The following is a 21,403-nucleotide window of genomic DNA, read 5'->3' as shown; positions in this document are numbered from 1 at the left end:
TTCTATTTTCATTGGTTGTTTTTAACTTAGCGATCGATCTCTGACTTCGATTGTGTGAGTCTGCCCTGCTGTTTCTGCCATCGGCTGCTCTTGCCTGCCGCCTGTTTCCCACAATCCCCTGCGTCCCAATAGTTGCCAGTCATTGCGGGTTTAGCGCAGTTTAGCGGAGAGACTCCAGCCGTACAAACACCGACTGTCCTGTCCAGCCACCGAGGCTTCTACCGCTCACAGACACGCTTCGTCCCCGCTCAGAATGAAGGAGACAGCGGCCAAGCGGCGGGACAAGGGCCGGGACTCCAAGCAGGAAAAGCCGAAGGAGCCCAAGGATGCGGGGCCCGATCCGCAGGACGTGGAGATGCCGGAGGAGGAGGCGGCTTCTGCAGCAAAGCAGCCGAAGGAGCAGGACAGCCTGACGCTGGACGGTAAAAACTCTTTAAATAACGTTAGTTTAACCCTCTAGACACTCCGGTACTGGAACCGGTCTGCTGTCGGTGACCGAAAATAACGTACAGTCATCGGCGTTAGCTTGTTAGCATGACAGGCTAACGGCTAGCTGTTGTTGTCAACCCCCTGAGGTACCGAACAGGCTAGAATCAGAACCAGAGCTAGAGCTAGAGTGACAGCTCGAACCAGAACTAGAACCACAAGTAGAACTGGACCCAGCTCCAGAACCAAAATTTGATCTAGATTTTGAGCCCCAACTAGAACCAGAATTACATCTAGAACTAGAACCACAAGTAGCTATAGAACCAGAACTGGATATAGAACAAGAACCACATCTAGAACGTAAACCACAACCAGACCTAGAGCTAGAGCAAGAACTTGAGCCCCAACTAGACCTAGAACCACAACTTGGACCAGAACTAGAACACCAAGTAGAACTTGAACCAGATCTAGAACTTAAACCACAAGTAGAGCTAGAACCAGAACTAGATCTAGAACTTGAGCCACAACTAGAACCAGAATTGGATCTAGAATTAGAACCACAACTCGAACAAGAATTAGATCTAGAACCAGAGCTAGAACTTGAGCCACAACTAGACCTAGATCTAGAATTAGAACCAGATCTCAAACCAGAACTAGATCTAGAACTTGAGCCACAACTCGAACCAGAACCAGGTCCAGCTTTATTGGACCAGTTTGTGCTCACCTGTACACCTGAGGCGTACCTGAGCAGTGATGATGTGTTCCTGTGCAGACATTAAGGAACACGTGAAGCAGATTGAGAAGGCTGTTTCTGGGAAGGAGCCTCGCTTCGTCCTGAGAGCTCTCAGAGCGCTACCGTCCACCAGCCGCCGTCTCAACGCCAATGTCCTGCACAAAGCCGTCTGCGGCTTCTTCACCAACAACGCCACCACCAGAGACTTCCTGCTGGGCTTCCTGGAGGAGGTGAGGTCATGTGTATTGATCATTTCATCCCAGCAGATACTTATCACTGATTCACGGTAAAAAATCAGACCTGAAGTCCGTTCGGATTTTATCTGGGACAGAATCAGTTGATCAGCCCATAATCAGACAGTAGTTTTAAGTTCTTTTGTTCAGACATAAAGTGAATAGATAGATGTTTCCCTTGACAGTTTTGGTGAGAGCTCTTGCCTTCTTCAGAAGCGTTTCACTGACAGTGTGACGTGTAAGCTGGCAGATTTTAACAGCCAGCATGAGCGGCATGCCCAGTAGAGCCGCCAGCCACACCGTAATGGCATGTTGTGGTGAGCCCTACGGACCTGACGGCCCCACCAGGCATGCCGCCACCCTGCCGTCCTATTTCTTCTGGAGTAGAGTGTCCCAGGTGTTGGAGAACATGAAGCCTCCCTTGCACGCCGCCTGATCTCCATAGCTTCCTTAAGCCAGCGTTTGTTTGTTGTCCTCCATTCCGATGGTTCCCTATCCTGGTCCATGATTTGACGGTTTCTTTCGCAGTGGTCTGATATTGCAGATTTGAGATTTTCCTGCTGACTTTTTCTTTCTGAGATCTTGTCAGTCATGTTGCTATTTCCTTTTCGCATTCCTTCTGATGTTCTTTTTTCCTTTTGTGAAATGTTCTCCCCATCTCCCTGATGTATGTGTTATTGCAAGAGTTGCATGGTATTTTGTAAATGATGTTGCACTTTGTTCCTGCTCGATATTGTCTTTTGGGTGTACTAGTAGTTGTTATAGTTTTCTGTGTGATTTTATTGCGGTGCATATGTTGTGTTCTGGGTTCTGTTATCCCCCGGATATATGGTGATGTGACTATGGGTTTATTATCATCGTGTGTATCTTGTGCTTGGTTTGGTTTTTGAACAAATCTATCGGCTGACACGTCACATGCTGTCAGTGAGAAACTGTCAAGGTAATCAACATCCATCTGTTCACTTTATGTCAGAACAAAAGAACTCAAAACTACTGCATCAATAAGAAGACATGATGAATGTTTTTTGAGCCAGTAATCGGACAGTAAGTTGATCTATTGATGAGATGTGAGATGGATGCAGAAGGTTTAAAATTTGATCAGTTTTGTCAGTAGTTGATTTAAATATAGATTCCTGATCAGATCATGGTATTGATCAATAGTAATCAGTCCTTTTGTCTGTCTCAGCCAATGGAGATGGCGGAAGGAGACGTCCAGTTTCGTCCGAGGACGGGGAAGGCAGCGGCGTCTCCTCTGCTGCCGGAGGTGGAAGCTTATCTCCAACTGCTGCTGGTGGTTCACCTGACCAATCAGAAGAGATACACCGAGGTAGGAGCTCACCTGTTGGCTTACCTGTCTATTTACCTTGTTTATGTTGTTTGTTGATGATGTTGTTAGTTGGCGTTGGTGACATTTGTTTGTTGTTGATATTTTTTGTTGTCATTTGTTGTTGGTAGCTGTTTACATTTGTTTTTGTTTATTGTTTTTATTTATTGTTGATGTTGCTTGTTGGCATCATTGTTGTTTGTTGACTTTTTTGTTGACATTTGTCTTTGTTTGTCGATGTATGTTGTTGGTATTTGTTTTTGTTGTTGTTGACTTTGTTGTTTTTTGTTCATGTTTGTTGTTGACATTCGTCTTTGTTTATTGTTGATTTGTTGTTGACATTATTGTCTTTTATTGTTTATGTTGTTTATTGTTGATGTTTTATTGTTAATCATGTTGTTTGTTGTTGACGTTGTTTGTTGTGCTTAAGGCTCAGAAAGTGTCGGACGACCTGCTGCAGAAGATCGGTTCTAAGAACCGCAGAGCTCTGGACCTGGTAGCGGCTAAATGTTACTATTATCACGCTCGAGTGTACGAGTTCCTGAACCAGTTCGACACCATGCGCAGGTAAACGCTCACCTGGTCACACCTGAGAGAAGCATCAGCACTCAGTTGTCATCACATTCTTTCATTTCATTTTTCATTAATGTCACGACTTAAACTGTCACGACTTTTCCAACTTGCCCTGACGTTTCAGAAATATCAAAGCATTCTAAAAATGTCAGACGGTTTTAAGAAGTGACCCAGCGTTGATGTATTTGTTGATATTCTTATATTTTATATTCTAACGTCTGGACTTTCCGTACATACACGGCACTGAAACTCTTTCTGTTTGCCGCTCAGCTTCCTCCACACTCGGCTGCGGACGGCGACACTGCGCCACGATGCTGACGGTCAGGCCGTGCTGCTCAACCTGCTGCTCAGGAACTACCTGCACTTCAACCTGTACGATCAGGCCGAGAAGCTGGTTTCCAAGTCCGTGTTCCCCGAGCTCGCCAACAACAACGAGTGGGCCCGCTACCTCTACTACACAGGTGAGACTCACAACTGCCCCACACAGGTGGAGCTCCTCCCACCGCTCACCTGTGTGTCATGTGACCTCCTGCAGGTCGGATCAAGGCGATCCAGTTGGAGTATTCTGAGGCTCGCAGGACTCTGACCAACGCTCTGAGGAAAGCTCCTCAACACACAGCAGTGGGCTTCAAACAGACGGTCAGTAAAATCTGATGTACTCTACGACACACTTATGTACTCTGGTACTCCAGTTGTATTGCAGTAGTGCTCCAATGATACTCCAGTAGTATTCCATTGGTACTCAGTGGTCCTGCAGTAATACTCCAGTGGAGTATTTTGGCTGCTGTGGTTCTAACAGTTGATGTGTTTTCAGGTCCATAAGCTGCTGATCGTGGTCGAGCTGTTGTTGGGAGAGATTCCTGACAGGCTTCAGTTCCGACAGCCGTCACTCAAAAGGTCTCTGATGCCGTACTTCCTGCTCACACAGGGTCAGTATTTGTGTATTTCTATGTGTTCATGATAGTACTTCTGCTCTGAGTACTCCATCCAAACTGATCCTGGAACTGATTCTGACGCGAACTCTAAAACCAAGTCTGGACTTTACAGAAAGTGTCAGCACGGTTCAGAACAATTGGAGCATTTTAGAAAAGTCATGACTAATCAATTATGGTGACTTTAAAAAAAAAAAAAAGGTAACTTTCCAGATGAGAGTACTTTGAAAAAAAAAACAACACTTTTTGAAAAATTTTTGTGATTTTCAAAAGTAATTGATGTTTTCACTTTTCAAAAACTTTCAAATGTGTCTCAAATTGTCAGAGCTTTTAAAAACCTTTAAGACCTTTCTGAAATGTCCTGCCTTAGAATGGTGATGTTTCAGGAGAGCTGCTACTTTATATGTTTGTCCTGACGTTGAATAAAGTTGCAACAACTTTTTAAAATTGTCATGACTTTTAAATCGTGTCATGACTTTTAGACAGCTTCTAGAAGTGTCGAAAACTTGAGATGACCAGTTTGATAACGTTTCCTGTGTGGACGTGCGTGTGGTGCTGAGCGGGTTCTAACAGGTTTGTGGGTTCTCAGCGGTCCGGACAGGAAATTTGGCCAAGTTCAACCAGGTGTTGGAGCAGTTCGGGGAGAAGTTCCAGACCGACGGAACGTACACGCTCATCATCCGCCTGAGACACAACGTCATCAAGACCGGTGAGCCAATCGCACGCCTCGTCACCTCTGACATCACGTGAGTTGTGCGAGTGGGCGGAGCTTCTGACCAATCACGTTGGCTTTGTATGTCCAGGTGTGCGGATGATCAGCCTGTCGTACTCTCGCATCTCTCTGGCCGACATCGCTCAAAAACTCCAGCTCGACAGTCCTGAGGACGCAGAGTTCATTGTTGCCAAGGTAACCAGGAAACGCTCCAGTCGTAGCTCAGACTGTCGTAAGAGTGGCGGGGGAGTCACGTGACAATTGTGTGTCTGCAGGCGATCCGTGACGGCGTCATCGAGGCCAGCATCAACCACGAGAAAGGCTTTGTCCAATCAAAGGAGACGATGGACATCTACGGGACCAGAGAGCCTCAGCTGGCGTTCCACCAGAGAATCTCCTTCTGCCTCGACATCCACAACATGTCCGTCAAGGTAACACAGGAGAGGTCCAGCAGGAACCAGAACCGTCCAGGTTCTTTACGTCTGCATTAATGTTCAGCAGCAGCAACGTTTCACCTGCACTGAGCTACTAGAAGATAAAATTCTAGTTTTACCTCAAAAATATGGCTTTTTTTAAAAGAAGTAGTAACTTTCAAAATGTCAACAAAAAATCTCTTAAAAAACATCAAAACTTTTTTACAAACAAGGTTTTAAAAAATATTTGAGCATTTTGAAGTGTGTTTCAGTTTTAAAAATGTCACAACTTCTGACAGATTTGAAGATGCCAAGAGTTTGATGACGTACAATGAAAATTGGGTTTTAGTTAAAAGCTATCCCACTTAAAACCATTCAAATACGTCAGGACTTTGTTTTTTGAAATTTTTTTTGGCCTTTTGGCTTTATTAGATAGATACAGTTAAGAGGCAGACAGGAAAGTAGGGAGTAGAGTGGAGGGAAGACCTGCAGTAAAGGACCGTGAACGGGAATGGAACCCAGGCCGCTGCGTCGTGGACCATAGCCTCTGTTCATGAGGACTTTTCTAAACAAATGTTTTTTTCGAAAGTATCAAGAGACAAGAGAATCCAGCTGCTTCTACTGAAGCTCATTAAAATAGGTTTAAAATGTCACGTAACCTTTAAAAATGGCAATAATATTTAAATACGATCAACTTTAGAAATTCAGACGCTTTTTAAAAATCGTAAATTTTAAAAAATATCACTGCCTTTTGACGATGTAAACGTCCAAGTTCCACACTGATGACAAGTCAAAGAACATCCAGCAGGTTTGAGTTTAGTTCTGATCTGATCAGCAGGTATTGATCCAGCAGCTTCCAATCAATTTTTTATTTCTGGTCAAATGACCTGAAGTTTGTCAGCTGCCGATAACCAGCGTCTGTCTCCCTCTACAGGCCATGAGGTTTCCTCCTAAAGCTTATAACAAGGACCTGGAGTCAGCAGAGGTAACACACACACACACACACACACACACACACACACACACACACACACACACACACACACACACACACACACACACACACACACACACACACACACACACACACACACACACTATCACACATAGTCTTGTGGAGTTGAACTGTTGTGATTGTGATGTTGTCGACTGACCACATGGTGGCAGCAGAGCCTCGTTTTGCTGAAGTGTCAGAAGAAGAAGAATCAGACTGGCGTTTCTGACTTTGATGTTTGGTTTTTAAGTTCCTGAACTCAGCAATTTGTCTCATTTTTCACTGAAAAAAATCATTTTATTGTTAGTTCTTTTTCTTCTTCATAAATGCAAATAAGACCAACAAAACTGTCTGGTTCTTCAGCGGTTCATTTTTGTGTTTGTGTTCAGGAGCGTCGTGAACGCGAGCAGCAGGATCTGGAGTTCGCCAAAGAAATGGCCGAAGACGACGATGACAGCTTCCCATGAGCCTCTGCTCTGACTTCTTGTGCAGACAGGAAGTGGCCGTGTGTCAGTAGATCAGTTATTACCCACAATGCCCTTCTCCTGCTTTGTGTTTTCCTGCTGTGGCGTCACAGCTCTGGCTCTGCTGCTGTTTGTTGTTTCTCTCACATTAATAAACTGCTTTTGTTTACACGTCTTTGTTTGTGGTTTTCTGGCAACGAGCATTGTGTGGGTGGATAATGGACCGAGGTTTTTGGCGGTGAGACTGTGTAGGTTTGGAAGGTTGAGAAGTAATGCATCAGATTTGTTTAATTGAGGAAGGTTCTGAGCCGTCCAATGGTTCATGTCGGTGAGACTCAAAAACAGCAGCTAGGCCTCAGTGGAAGGTATATCTGTGTGTCGTCTGCATAAAATGAAAAGCTATGTTGTGGTGTTGGGTTAAAAGACCAAGGAGGAGTTAATAAATCAAAAATAAAATTGGACCCAAATTGAACCTTGCGGGACACCCATAGGGGCCGAAGAGAAGGAATGATTACCATGGCGACTGAGTAGGTTCTGTCTGAAACAGGAGTGTCAAACTCATTTTCGTTCAGCCCAGTCTGATCTCCAGTGATCTGGACCAGTAAAATCACACCATAATAGTCTTTAAATAACCGCAACTCCAAATGTTTCCTTTGTTTTAGAGCACAAAAGCACATTCTGATATTGTTCACATTCAATTAGCCATCTTTTTACAAAACATTATGAACAACCTCAAATTGGTTAAGAAAATGAGTTCAATTTCAACATTATGCCTCAGTTTATCATTTACGCATTACAGCTTCCAGATCACAGAGTGTTGACAAAAGTACAAAACTTTTAGTCACAGGTATCTGGAACTGAATGATGTAGTATTTTACTTTAAAAAAACAACAAACACAAGATAAAATGTTACAAAAATGAGACAAAATGACAAAATAGAGAAAATGGCGAAAAATGAGAAACGACACCAAACAAAACAGGAAAGACAAAAAATTTGACAAAAAATGTTAGAAAGCGACAAAATAAACGACACAAGTAAGACAAGCGCAAAATGATACTGAAAACAATGCACAAGGCAAAACACAAAATGATAAGACAAAAAAAGACAAGCGAGAAAAAAGGAAACGCAAAACGATAAAAGCGAGAAACAAAACAACAAAAACATGAGACGAATGACAAAAGTCAAACAAAAAACAACAAAAACAGACAAAAGATTACAAAAAATGAGACAGAAAAGGGCAAAAGAACAATGAGCAACCTAGAATTTTACTTTATGATCAAAACAACTTGTCATGGTCTAGAAATTCTTTTAAATTTATAGTTTTACAAATTTACAACTTAAGGTTAAAATCTCTGTAATTTTTACACTTAAAGGGCTGGATTGGACCCTCTGGAGGGCCCGTTTTGTCCCGCATGATTGACACCCCTGGTATAGACTATATAAAACTGTTACATCTTCATGGTGCATTCACAAGCATTCGGACATCATAGTTTCGCTTGTTATTCGGCCTCTCTGGACTTTCACATATTTTTGAATTAGACCGTTCAGAACTGGAGTGGCAAGGCATCTTCTGGGGGTAGCAGTGGCCACCCTGTGCCCCCCCAGTAGATCCGCCCCTGCGTGTGTGTGTTGTGTCTTATTTTCTTCCTGTCTTTCGCCATGTTTATTTAATCCTTTAAGAAACTCTGGAAAACTGTGAGTCAGCAAAAACTCCAGCTGGTGACGTCAGATGTGTCATTATTTTATTGTTGTTGTTCCTCTAATTGTTGATAGTGTTTTAACTTTATTGTTGTTTTACCTTGTTGTTGTTTTGATTTTGTTGTTTTTATTGTTGGTGTTGTAGTAACTGATACTTGTTGTTTATCACAAAGGTACCTGAAGACATGTGGAGCTCATTTCAGTGGAATGTGTTTTTCAGTCTGAGGAATCCAATGCAGTGTTTTTATAGAGGGTCTTTGGGACCCACAGAGCCTAGGCGCTTGATTGGAGGAAGTTTCCTGTTTTTTACTTTGACTTCTAATAGAAACCAGATATAATGACCTACGTCCCATGCTAAGTCCCATCTTACGTCCCATCCTACGTCCCATCTTACGTACCATCTTACGTCCCATCTTACGTCCTACCCTACGTCCCACCCTACGCCACCTCCTACGTTCCATCTTACGTCCCATCTTACGTACCATCCTACGTCACCTCCTACGCCACCTCCTACGTCCCATTCTACGTCTCACCCTACGTCCCATCCTATGTCCCACCCTACGTCACCTCCTACGCCACCTCCTACGTCCCATCCTACGTCTCACCCTACGTCCCATCCTATGTCCCACCCTACGTCACCTCCTACGTCACCTCCTACGTCACCTCCTACGTCCCATCTTACGTCCCATGCTACGTCCCATCTTACGTACCATCCTACGTCCCATCTTACGTCCCACCCTACGTCCCACCCTACGCCACCTCCTACGTCCCACCCTACGCCACCTCCTACGTCCCATCCTACGTCACCTCCTACGTTCCATCTTACATCCCATCTTACGTACCATCCTACATCCCCTCCTACGTCACCTCCTACGCCACCTCCTACGTCAACTCCTACGTCACCTTCTACGTCCCATCCTACGTCCCATCCTACGTCTCACCCTACGTCCCATCCTATGTCCCACCCTACGTCACCTCCTACGTCACCTCCTACGTCCCATCTTACGTCCCATGCTACGTCCCATCTTATGTACCATCCTACGTCCCATCTTACGTCCCACCCGACGTCCCACCCTACGCCACCTCCTACGTCCCACCCTACGCCACCTCCTACGTCACCTCCTACGTTCCATCTTACATCCCATCTTACGTACCATCCTACATCCCCTCCTACGTCACCTCCTACGCCACCTCCTACGTCAACTCCTACGTCACCTTCTACGTCCCATCCTATGTCCCACCCTACGTCCCACCCTACATCCCCTCCTACGTCACCTCCTACGTCACCTCCTACGTCCCATCCTACGTCCCACCCTACGTCCCCGCCTGCGTCCCCTCCTACATCACCTCCTACGTCACCTCCAGCGTCACGAAACCTAAAAACCAGCCTGACTTCTTTGTTCTGTGAGATATTCGTCTTGGCTCTGAAGTCTCCATCAGGCAGACCATGGTGCCTGATCAGATGCTGTCTGCTTTATAATAAAATTATATTATTAAGCCACTCAGTGTCAACGGACATTTTCTTCAACATCTGCACACCGCTTCAAAAAAGACGCCCCAGAGAGTGAGTGTGTTTTCTCATATTATTGGGTTTGCTTGTGGGAGCTGTGGTGTTTTTGCTGGTGCGCTGGGCTGTCAAAGAATCGTACGGTCTCGGATGTGTTGAGGTTTGAAATAATGTTCTGTCTAAATTGGGGTTCGTTGTGCGTAGAAAGAAAAAGTTTGGAGTAGTACAGAGAAGATAGAGAAGAATAAAAGTTGAGGTAAGAGTTAAAAAGAAAAGTTTTTAGAGTTAAAGAGAGGAACAGTTTTAAAAAGAAAGAGAAATAATGCTGCACCGATACAGTAGAGAAGAGAGATAAATGTTGAGATAAGAGAAATAAAAGTTGAAGTGACATAAATAAATGTTGAAGATAAACATTGTACATAAATGTAGAATAGCAGAACTAGTAATGATGAAGCATGCTAAATAACCATGCAAGATTAATGAAGAAAGGGTGCACATCTTGTTAACGGTAATGCATGTGTAAGTTAGACGCTTATGTGAACGTTGGCTTTGAGTCGTCGAATCTGTGTAAAAAAAACAAAAAGGAAAGTCAATTGGCAGAATAGAAAGAGAGGATAAGATACTACTCTGTTTTTTAAAATTTTGTTGTTTTTTAATTGTTGTTTTACTTTGTTGTTGATTTGATGGTATCATTATTTTTATTGTTGTCACTAATTGTTGTTGTTTTAAAGTTTGAATTTGTTGTTGTTTTACTTTGTTGTTGTTTTGATTTTGTTGTTGTTTTTATTGTTGTTGTTTGCCATGTGCAGATGAGAGCCCAACAAACAGAATATTTGATCAGACGAACTGAAATCAGAGCTGCAGCTTCACTGTCATAATAATAATAACATTAATTTCTAATTTATCCAGAATGAGAAATATCACCTGTATTCATTTGTACTTTATATTTCTGCATAAATATGAAATAAAACAGGTTCAGATCGTCTCAGTCTTCTAAAAATAATTTAAGAGACCCTCAGTTTATATCACTACTCGACTTTAAAACTTCTTGCAGCTGATTTAAGGGTTAATAATTTAATAAGTCACCATGGAAATATTATTATTTGTGTCAAAACATCTAAAATTCATGAAACTGATTCATGAAAATATTTCGATTCCATACTGAAACACTCGTTGTCCTGCAGTAAAACTGAAACTCTGATTTACGACTGAATTGAATGCAGCACGAAGCTTCATAATAATGAGCTGCGTGTGTGTGTGTGTGTGTGTGTGTGTGTGTGTGTGTGTGTGTGTGTGTGTGTGTGTGTGTGTGTGTGTGTGTGTGTGTGTGTGTGTGTGTTGAGCCCCTCCCTGTTGTGTTGAAACCTGGGAATCTGACTCAGCAGGAAATTCCTGGTTCTTTTCAGAGTTACTTCATCGGCAGAGGAATCATTTTATAATTTCCTGCTTTAATCCACATTGCTGAGTTGTTCAGATTTTTTTTATTCATGACGTGTTGCATTTATGCATTTAATCCTAAAAAAAAAAAACAGCAACAGAAATCGAAGCAAGACTTCCAAAGCAAAAGTTTACAGTTCTGCTCTGGAAATGCACAACACTGTTAAAACAAATATTCAGCAGCTGTGACTCCAAAAACGGATGTAAAACAACAGAAAAACACCTCAAATCACTTAACAAGGTTGAACTGCAAACTCCAGCTTTCATTTTACATAATGTGTATTTGTTTAATGCTGAATAGGGGATATTTAAATGTGAAAATAACAATTTAATGACAAATAATTATGGTTGAATAGTGTAAGAAGGAATCTGTGAACAGAGCAGCTCCGATGAAGCAACTGTCAAATATAAGCCGGTAATTTTCCAGACTCCAGCAAACATCACATCCACTGAAAGTCACACATGAGTGGAAAAAACTTAATTTGCTGAGAAGTAACCGAAGTTTAATAGAACTATTCAGATTTGTTGAGTCTGAAAATATCAATAATTAGCCGTAGTGATCAAATGTTTAGAAAATGTTGAGGAGAAAATGTAGAAATGTATTAGTTCTTTTCAAATTCAATAAATAATAACAATAAATTATCCAAATGTATCAAAACATTAATCAAATGTCCACAAATCTAAATTAATTGTCAGAAAAGACTAAAGAATAATTACTGGGTTGTTCATTTACAGTAAAATCCAAACTGCACTGACATTTTAAATTACATTTATTTCTCTCTCTTTGTTTTACTGAATTTGTTCTATATTATGTGATCATCCTAAATAGTAAACCAGAAATTTTTATTATTATTATTATTATTATTATTATTATTATTATAGAGTTATGAATAAAATGAAAATGTTCCAGCAGAAAAAACAATTTCAAAAATAAAGTCGTCATAATAATCTGTTTTATAAATTTCCTCAGGACTCAGGTTTTATTCAGATTTTATTCTGGTTTATTGTAATTTTATTTTATTTTTCTAATTTTATTCTGGCTTAATTCTGGTTTATTCGTTTTTTCTGGTTTATTCTGGTTCTATTATGATTTTATTCTGGTTAATTCTGGTTTTATTCTAGTGAATTCTGATTTATTCTGGTTTTATTCTGGTTTATTCTGTTTTTTTTCTGGTTTTATTCTGGTTTATTCTGGTTTATTATGGTTTATTCTGATTTTGTTCTGGTCTTTTCTGGTTTGTTCTGATTTTATTCAGATTTATTCTGGTTTTATTCTGGTTTATTCTAGTTTTATTCAGATTTATTCTGGTTTTATTCTGGTTTATTCTAGTTTTATTCAGATTTATTCTGGTTTTATTCTGGTTTATTCTAGTTTTATTCTGATTTATTATGGTTTTATTATGGTTTATTATGGTTTTATTCTGGTTTATTGTGGTTTTATTCTGGTTTTATTCTGATTTATTATGGTTTTATTCAGGTTTATTCTGGTTGGAATTAGTTTTATTGTGGTGTAGCAGAATTAGCCTCAAATGCAGAAATATAATTACATGTAGCAATAATGTGTAGCCTAAAGCGGACGCACCACATGATTGTAGAAATTACATTTTATGATTAAAATTTCACTTTTTTATCCGGGACATCATTCAAATATTGAATTTATTCCATCTGAGAGTCCTTATCGAGAGTATCTGAGGTTGAATGATCATAATTTGATCGTATCTCCTTGTACTGATCAGCCTCATTATCTGAAGCTGTAAAATCTGATTTCATCGAAAAAGAAATACACGGTAGAACAAATTTAATAACTAAAAACAAACAATAAACAACAACAGACAGAGAATGAATGAATGCAGACAAACAAACTGACTAACTGAGGTCGTCACTGGAAGCAGTTGGTAGAAAAAAGATGAGTTTAGAATCACTGTGAAACTGGAAAATCAGTTGTGATTTGCAAATTCACCCGTTTAGGAGAAGGGAAATGATGCTTTGCAGCCCATCGGAGGGAGGATGAAGCCGCTGTAGGATGTGAAGCTGAAACGATCTGCTGGATGGGTCGTTCAGGAACACAGAGACCAGGGAGACAAATACCTTTAGAACTTACTTCAAGATCGTTTCTCAAACATGCAAATCCAGTTATTAAATATCTGTGATTATCACAGATCTAAAATACCGCTGAATAGGTGATTAAAACAATATCAAACATAATATATTTTCCTCCTGCCGTAAACATGCAACAAACTGGAACTTCAGGACACATGAAAGTGAACTTCTGATATAACTAAGACAAGGTTCAAAGTCTGAGCCACAACTTTGTGACAAATGTGTGAAAAAATTATTTTATAATGAAAAAAATGGTATTTCTTCATGTTTGGGGTTGTATTCAGGGGTAAAACTACCTGCTCGTTCAGATTTTAGGACTAAAAAGCGGGTAAGTATAGAGCGAGCCGTTGGTTTTTTGTGTTAAACACTAAAAATACGCCCTGAAATCGGTGTTTTTTTTCAGTGTGTGATTTCTTCAAGCAATGAATACATGTTCTGGGATATAAACTAAGCTTTTTCCCCAATTTATATGTTGTATTCTTCTGTTACAACTTGAATTTCAGTCTTTTCAGGCAGCAGAGACTTCATCCTTCATGATTACTTGACCAAAAGTTGAGCGACAATTTCGTTGGCCAAATTTTATGCTTTAGCTAAGATTTGCTTTTCATTTTACTATGGGGGTGGTGCTATAAAAGTTGTATTCATAAATTGCAGACCAAAATAATCAGCTGGTCCCGTGCAATTCTGGGGTACCTTAGAATAATTAGTGTCTAACTCTAGTTAAGAAATATTCATGTGTTTCTCTACTGATACCCCTTACATTTAAGATGTGTGAAAAAATTATATCCATTCTCTATACTCCGTTTTACCCTCACTAGGGTTGCGGGGGGTGCTGGAGTCTATCTCAGCTGACTCGGGTGAAGGCAGGGGACACCCTGGACAGGTCACCAGTCTGTCACAGGGCTACATATACAGACAAACAATCACACTCACATTCACACCTACGGGCAATTTAGAGTAATCAATTAACCTCAGCATATTTTTGGACTGTGGGAGGAAGCCGGAGAACCCGGAGAAAACCCACGCATGCACAGGGAGAACATGCAAACTCCATGCAGAAAGATCCCAGGCCCACCCCAGGATTCGAACCGGGGCTCTTCTTGCTGCAAGGCAAAAGTGCTAACCACTATACCACTGAGCAGGAAAAATCTATGTGATGTTTCAAAAAAAATTCCTACTCCTTCAGTTTTAAAGCAAGACTCCTAAAAGTTTAACTGGTAATAGCTGCTTATATATGTTACATGATGGTAGCATATATATAGACATATCTTTAACCAGAAACAGATGGGAATTTTTTTTTGCAACAGATTTTTGTGATTCTATAGACAATTTTTAGCAAGATTACAGCAGTAGGTATAGCAGTATAACAGTTAAATGATTAGAGATTTTGGATTTTGGATTGCAGAATTGAATTCCTGGGAAAATTTTACATAAGAGTGGCCTGTTTACAGATTATTTTAGGGAAGCTGAAAATTTGATGTTTTTGTCACCAAGTTGTGACTTTGAACCGTGTCCTAAGCACAAATGCAAATATATTCAATAGCAAGAAAAAGAAGACTTAGGAAGTCTGTATATGATAATTGCTTGGAATAAGAGTCGCTCTGTGTCTTTTACTGCAGTGACAGAGAGGAGGGGGGTGTTTGTGTCTCATGTGTGCGTCTCCACAAACACTGATCTGATGTGTTCTTCTTCTTCCATGCTGTTCCTGATCAACCTGGTATCACAGACTGAATCGTGGATCGTCCCTCCAGTGATGCTGAATTTCTTTATTTCGAGGATTTTGAAGTGTTTGGTTCACTGCAAAGAAAGCTCTGGGTGTGAGATAGAGAGAAAGATCAGGAGGTCTCAGTGAAGAATGCAATCAGTTTGTGAAACTCATCAGATTCTGGTGGAGGTAGGAGACAACATCCGAACTGCAGATGTTACATTTGGACGTGGGTTTTGAGTTGAGATGTCTTCTGAGATGATTTTACCAAATTAACAGCTGTGAGAAAGGGTCTCTGGATTCTCTGTGCTGCTCGTCAGTCAGGTTCTATTCTGTTTATATTCTGTTTTTATTATGGTTTTATTTAGGTTTTTTTTTGTTTTATTACGGTTTATTCTGGTTTTGTTTGTTTTATTCTGGTTTTATTAGTTTTTTCTACTTTTATTTTGTTTTTATTCTGGTTTTATTGTATTTTTTGTTCTTTTCATTCTAGCTTTATTTAGTTTTATTCAAGTTTTACTGTATTTTTAATTAATTTTATTCTGGTTTTATTATATTTTTATTTTCGTTTTATTCTGATTTTATTCTGTTTTTTCTGGTTTGTTCTGGTTTTATTTAGATTTTTTTTGTCATTTCATTCTGTTTTTATGTGGTTTTCCTTAGATAATTCTGTTTTTATTTGGTTTATTCTGGTTTTAGTGTGGCTGTACAGTGGCCTAGTGGTTAGCACTTTCGCCTTGCAGTCAAGAAGATGATTTTCTCTGGGTACAGGTTTTCTCCCACAGTCCAAAAATATGCTGAGGTTAATTGATTACTCTAAATTGCCCGTAGGTGAGAATGTGAGTGTGATTGTTTGTCTGTATATGTAGCTCTGCGACAGACTGGTGACCTGTCCAGGGTGTCCCTTGCCTTCGCCCGAGTCAGCTGGGATAGACTCCAGCACCTCCGCTACCCTAGTGAGGATAAAGCGGTGTATAGAGGATGGATGGATGGATTTAACGTCATCCATACAAGTACGAACGTGGTGCGCTGTGACGCAGGACGTGGCTTCGTCACCCAGGAAACTTCCTGGGTTAATCGGTGATGAATCCTTATTCGTCAGCGGCGCGACGTATAAAAAGTCCAAAAAACTGCAAATGGAAGCTAAAGACAAATCTACACAGTTGACCGGCAGACAGACAGACAGACCCGCAGACAGACGTCCTCCCTGACATACATGGACCTCCGCACAGGTAGGAGCCGCTCCGCACGCACAGGTGGACATGCACAGGTAGAACCAGACCCAGCAGAAATGCTCAGTCCGGTGCCACAAGAGTCAGAAAGTTAAAAATCGCACTTTATTCATGAAGCTGCGCTTATCTGGAGTTCCTTAGATATGGAGGGTCAACACTTTACAGGGTATGGGAGGTTATTAGTGCCCAAAAAGACCAAGAGCAGGAGTTTGTAGAATATTCTGCCTTGTCTTCATCTGAAAATAGTGGTGCTCCATGAGACTATAAATATTGATATATTCAGCAGTAGATCCTTGGAGGTTTCTTTCGGTCTTGACATGGTTGTTGTTCACTCTGCGGGTTTGTTTACATTGTTGAGGTAGTTTTCTTGTTGACTACAGGTTTGCTTTAAGTCTGGTTCTTGCAGTTTTGAGGGTTTTCGTTCAGTCTTTGACGTAGTTCTTTATGTCTCTCAGGGTTTCTCTCTGTCTTGAGGTGGTTCTGTAGGGGCTGATTTAGCATATACTGAGTTTCTGAAGAAATTTATGGATTTTTTTAGGTTGTTCTTTAGATGAATGTAGGGTTCAATCTGTGTTTGGGTGTTTGTTTGTCATTGAGGTGCTTTAAAACTGTTTCTAACGTCCTTCATGTGAAATTGATTTTTAATCCCGTCAGATTAAATGTTGCCTTTAGTTTTTTTTGTCCTCAGCTTCATATTGAATATTGCTGTGTGGTACTACTGATCCTCCATACATCACTAATTAAACGTGCTTCCTCCTCCAGTCGCCCTACTACACTGCTTCCTGTTTGCAGTCCTGGTCCAATCAGCTCCCATCAGCTCACCGAATGACCTCACACCAGCGTTCAAAGAGGCGGCCAAGCGGGCAAAAACGCTGGTAGAGAAAATCCTGAGAGACATCCCCACCGTGCACGGCAACACCGTCAACACTGAGGTAAACTGGCATGTGATAGGCCGGCTCTGCTGGGCTCTGATTGGCTGTTCTCCTTTTGTTAACTCCCCGTGTCCCCCTCAGGGCTTGAGCCTCGACTCGTCCAGCCAGAACACGAACCTGCACATGATGGTGACTTCACTGGGAATCCCTGCCTCTCCCGTCCTCAAACCGCTGTCCGAACACTTCACTGTGGTGAGTCTGAGGGGAACCAACTGGATGTTTGGAGGGTTCTGTCTGAGGGTGGGGGTTCCTGAGGTGGATGTAGGAGTGACAAAGGGATTGTTCAGGTTCCTGAGGAGGTTTCAGATGTGACTTACATTGTTAGCCCTAACCTCTAAGTCAGGGGTGTCAAACTCAGTTCCTGGAGGGCCACTATCCTGCATGTTTTAGATGTTTCCCTCTTACAACACAGCTGATTCCAATGATCAGGCTCGTTATCAGGCTTCTGCTGAGCTTGATGATAAGCTGATCATTTGAATCAGGTGTGTTGGAAGAGGGAAACATCTAAAACATGCAGGATAGTGGCCCTCCAGGAACTGAGTTTGACACCCCTGCTCTAAGTAGTTTAAGGAGTTGCTCAAGGGTCTGGGGTTTTGCTCAGAGTCTTGGAGGTTTTAGGGCCCTTAAGGTGGTTCTTGTTTTTAGCCTTGGGTGACTGTGATGGTTCTGGTCCTGAGGGATGCGGCTGCACTTGTTCTGCTGATTCTGTGGTTCTCTGGGTTCTACTGTCTGTTAAATGTGATGTATCACCCCCTGCAGGACATGTATGTTAGTCGGATGTCGGCAGGCAGCCAACTGTACCAGGGGCTGCTGGGAGTTCTGTCTGACAAACTGAGTGGACTGAATGATCTGAGAGCCGACTTGAGAGACCTACTGACGCACATCACCAAGGTAACGCACACCCGACATGACATCACAGGCGCGCTCCAATAAGGATGCTTCTCCGTCTGTCATGTGACCTGTGCTAGCTCACTGCGGTTGGCTGACAGCTGTCTGTGTGTTTCAGATGAAGGAGGCGGCTCAGCTCGATGGTAACATTTCCGATCAGAACCAGGTCCCGGACTTGGCCTCTCGTCTCAATGGAAACTACGAGGTGCAGGTAGCGATCCATGTGACACTGACGCAGCTGCAGTCCTTCTGTCAGGACCTGATTCGCACCCTGAGAGCTGCAGGTGTGCGGTAAGCCCCGCCCACTACGGACACTGCCACAATGCACCAGGCGTGAACTAACCGTGACGTCACCCGTTGGTTTCAACGCCGCGAAAATGAAGCCCGGATTTTGCCACTTCCTGGTCGCGTTTTGGATTTTTTGGAGCCAGTGACGTAAAAAGCGTCATCAAACAGACTGGACCGGAGAGCAACTAGGGGCAGGATTGGCTGAGGACTCTCTTATCCCGCCCACATTTTACCGCACAGGCTTCTGTTGCTGTCTATCAAGTATAGCCACGCCCCCTGGCTCCGCCAACTTTAATGATTTATTTAAAATTCAGTATTGATTTATTTTAAGATCGGCCACCTGATCTCTCATTTTGACCATGAAAACTAACGGGGAAAAAATCCTGAGCTGTAGAACATCAGTCTATCAAATTTTATTTTTTCCAAAAATGAATTGGGGTCTATGGAGCAAAAGCTTTTTGGAGCCAGCCCTAGCGGACGGTGTGATATTGTGAGTTTTTGACACTTCCGGGTGGGCTTCAATTCTGGAGCCAGATGCTACGTCCGCTATATATACAGTCTATGCAATGCACTTGAGGACACACAGGAGAGTCGGTGCACTGTGGACAAGTTACTGACGAGTTTCTCTGCTGAGGCCTAAACACAAACATTGTATGAGGCTGCAGGAAAACTCTCAGTTCTTGCATCCTATAGATCTCAAAGTACAAGCGATTGTTTTTATATAATTAGGCATAGAACACACTAGAATCTACTGGGCCGTCCAGCAGTGGATATCCAGAGACTGAACTGCTGTGGGATCATTTTGAGAACAACCTCTGAGGTCTGAGTGGCGGCATGTCAACAGAGCAACCATCAGGAACGTGAACACAGAAAGAGCTGATTGTGTAAGTGGAGGTTCTGCAGGTCTGAACCTGCCGACTCACCTGAAATCCTCCTGCAGCTGCAGAAATTGTTATGGTACGGTGGAAGAAGGGGGGAATGAAGCGTACACGGAGGGCTAGCAGAGACGGGTTGGAATTTAAACAGGTTTATTTATAAAACCAGAACTGCACAAATTAAAGTGAAACTCGCTAAGGAAGGGACTTGGTAGGCAGGATCCCAGGGGCCGGCAGTCAGGGAAGCACACGTCTGCCGGTCCCTGACCTGTTAGTGTCGGAGGAGGTCAGATCCACACATTTACGATCCAGCTGCTGATCTTTGATTCAGAATTATCCTCACAGTTTCTTAGTGCCTCCTGAAGACTCAGTTTAAACTCCAACTGGCTTTTTGTCAGAGAATCAAACAGAACAACAGGTGTGTTGTGCACATTTCAATCCAAACTGTGGAAATCACCGTCACAAAATAATCTGCAATCATTTTAAAATATGTTTCAACAACAACTAAACATTTTCAGTGTTTTCTGAATCACTTTAGCCCAAAAATGGAAAATAACTTAATAGGTTCATCTGTAAGCTTTAAACGGATATCAAGATGGACTTTAAAATTACTCATAAATGTTTGTGAAAATAGTCAATAATGAAACTGTGATCACAAATATGAAAAGGTTGAGTTTAATAAGAGGACAAAGCTGATCAATAATCAATCAATAATGACAGTATAGTCAATCAGAGTTCCTGCTGTTCTGCTACTGTAGTGTGTTTACATGAAATTACCTGTAGGTTACTTATGATGCTTTTATTTATTGATGATATTTATTGATGTTTTATTTATTTGTTGTTTGTTTATCAACCTGTGTTTATTTATATGGACTTTTAGGTCCAACAGGGAGAAAGTTACCGTACAAAGTAAAACGTTTGTCTTAAGTTGAGAGTCATGTTTGCAGATCAACTGCTGTTTCAAAAGAATGTTCTATTTATGTGTTTGTATTTTAGAATAAAATGTTATTTATCAGTATTTATTTAAAAATAAACGATAATAATGTTTTTATATTAAAAAACAAATGTATTTGAATTTCAAAATAGAATATTTGTTTCTATATTTAAGGAAAAATACTATTTATTTTAAGATTTCAAAAGAGAATATTTAAATCTTTGTTTTATAATAAACTACTAATTGTGTGCACATGTTTCAGAATAAAAGATTATTTATGTCTGTCTGTTTCTATATTTGATGTTTTTATGTCAGAATAAAATGAGGGGTTTGGAAACAGAGTGGTCTGTCCCACTTTCTCTCATTTTTAAGAAAAATGGATTCAAAGTTTTATGTTTTCAAGAACGGTCGAACATTGGAAGCGGCACTGCAATGCTATATTTGAGCTGTGGGTTCGACCACTTTGCCACTAAACTCTCGACCATAAAATATTACAGAAATTATATAAAACTCAGTTTGGCTTTTTTCGTGGGTTTAGACCATTTTGCTTCTACCTCCGTCAAATGTTGAATGTGTTTATATTTCAAAACTGAATATATTTTGTCTTTGTATTTCAGAATGAAACTTGATTTTGTGTACATATTGAAGAATATAATGATATTTTGTGATGTTTTAAAATAAAGCCATATTTTTCTTTTATATTTTAGAAAAAAAACAGTATCTGAAACCTTTCAGATGTCCGTGGATATCTAAAAGCTGTGTAGAGACTTCACTGTCATTGCCAGTGACCATTATTACCATTAAAACATCTGTAACTTTGAGACTCTCAATGTCCTGAAACACCTGCACACTCCGTCTTTTAAGAACCTCGAAGCATCACCAACAGCCTTCAAGAACTCTGACTACCTTTTGAAACTCAACATTCAAACTCCTTCTGCTTAACGTTTCCTGCTTAAGTGTAAATGTGAAATTAAAACGTTGAACAAATGACACGATCAGTCA

General features: G+C 41.2%; 2 protein-coding genes across 2 annotated transcripts; both read left to right on the top strand.

Annotated features, from left to right (window-relative positions):
- The first annotated feature begins 100 nt into the window (after positions 1–100).
- On the top strand, positions 101–6,975 carry psmd3 (proteasome 26S subunit, non-ATPase 3). The gene is made up of 12 exons (XM_022215111.2): positions 101–422; positions 1,199–1,389; positions 2,579–2,719; positions 3,147–3,283; positions 3,560–3,750; positions 3,825–3,928; positions 4,104–4,218; positions 4,811–4,930; positions 5,025–5,128; positions 5,209–5,364; positions 6,281–6,331; positions 6,730–6,975. The coding sequence occupies exons 1-12, from the start codon at positions 254–256 to the stop codon at positions 6,805–6,807; spliced, it is 1,557 nt and encodes a 518-aa protein (XP_022070803.1). The 5' UTR covers positions 101–253; the 3' UTR covers positions 6,808–6,975.
- Positions 6,976–15,083: 8,108 nt separating this feature from the next.
- On the top strand, positions 15,084–21,391 carry LOC110965910 (uncharacterized). Its single transcript, XM_051941199.1, has 5 exons — positions 15,084–16,484; positions 17,247–17,416; positions 17,498–17,608; positions 18,176–18,307; positions 18,423–21,391. The coding sequence occupies exons 1-5, from the start codon at positions 16,469–16,471 to the stop codon at positions 18,597–18,599; spliced, it is 606 nt and encodes a 201-aa protein (XP_051797159.1). The 5' UTR covers positions 15,084–16,468; the 3' UTR covers positions 18,600–21,391.
- Positions 21,392–21,403: the final 12 nt, after the last annotated feature.

Source organism: Acanthochromis polyacanthus, chromosome 21 (genome assembly GCF_021347895.1).
Source record: "Acanthochromis polyacanthus isolate Apoly-LR-REF ecotype Palm Island chromosome 21, KAUST_Apoly_ChrSc, whole genome shotgun sequence".
NCBI lineage: Eukaryota > Metazoa > Chordata > Actinopteri > Pomacentridae > Acanthochromis > Acanthochromis polyacanthus.
The sequence above is the reverse complement of the archived record's forward strand: the minus strand, read 5'-3'. Positions and strand labels throughout refer to the sequence as shown.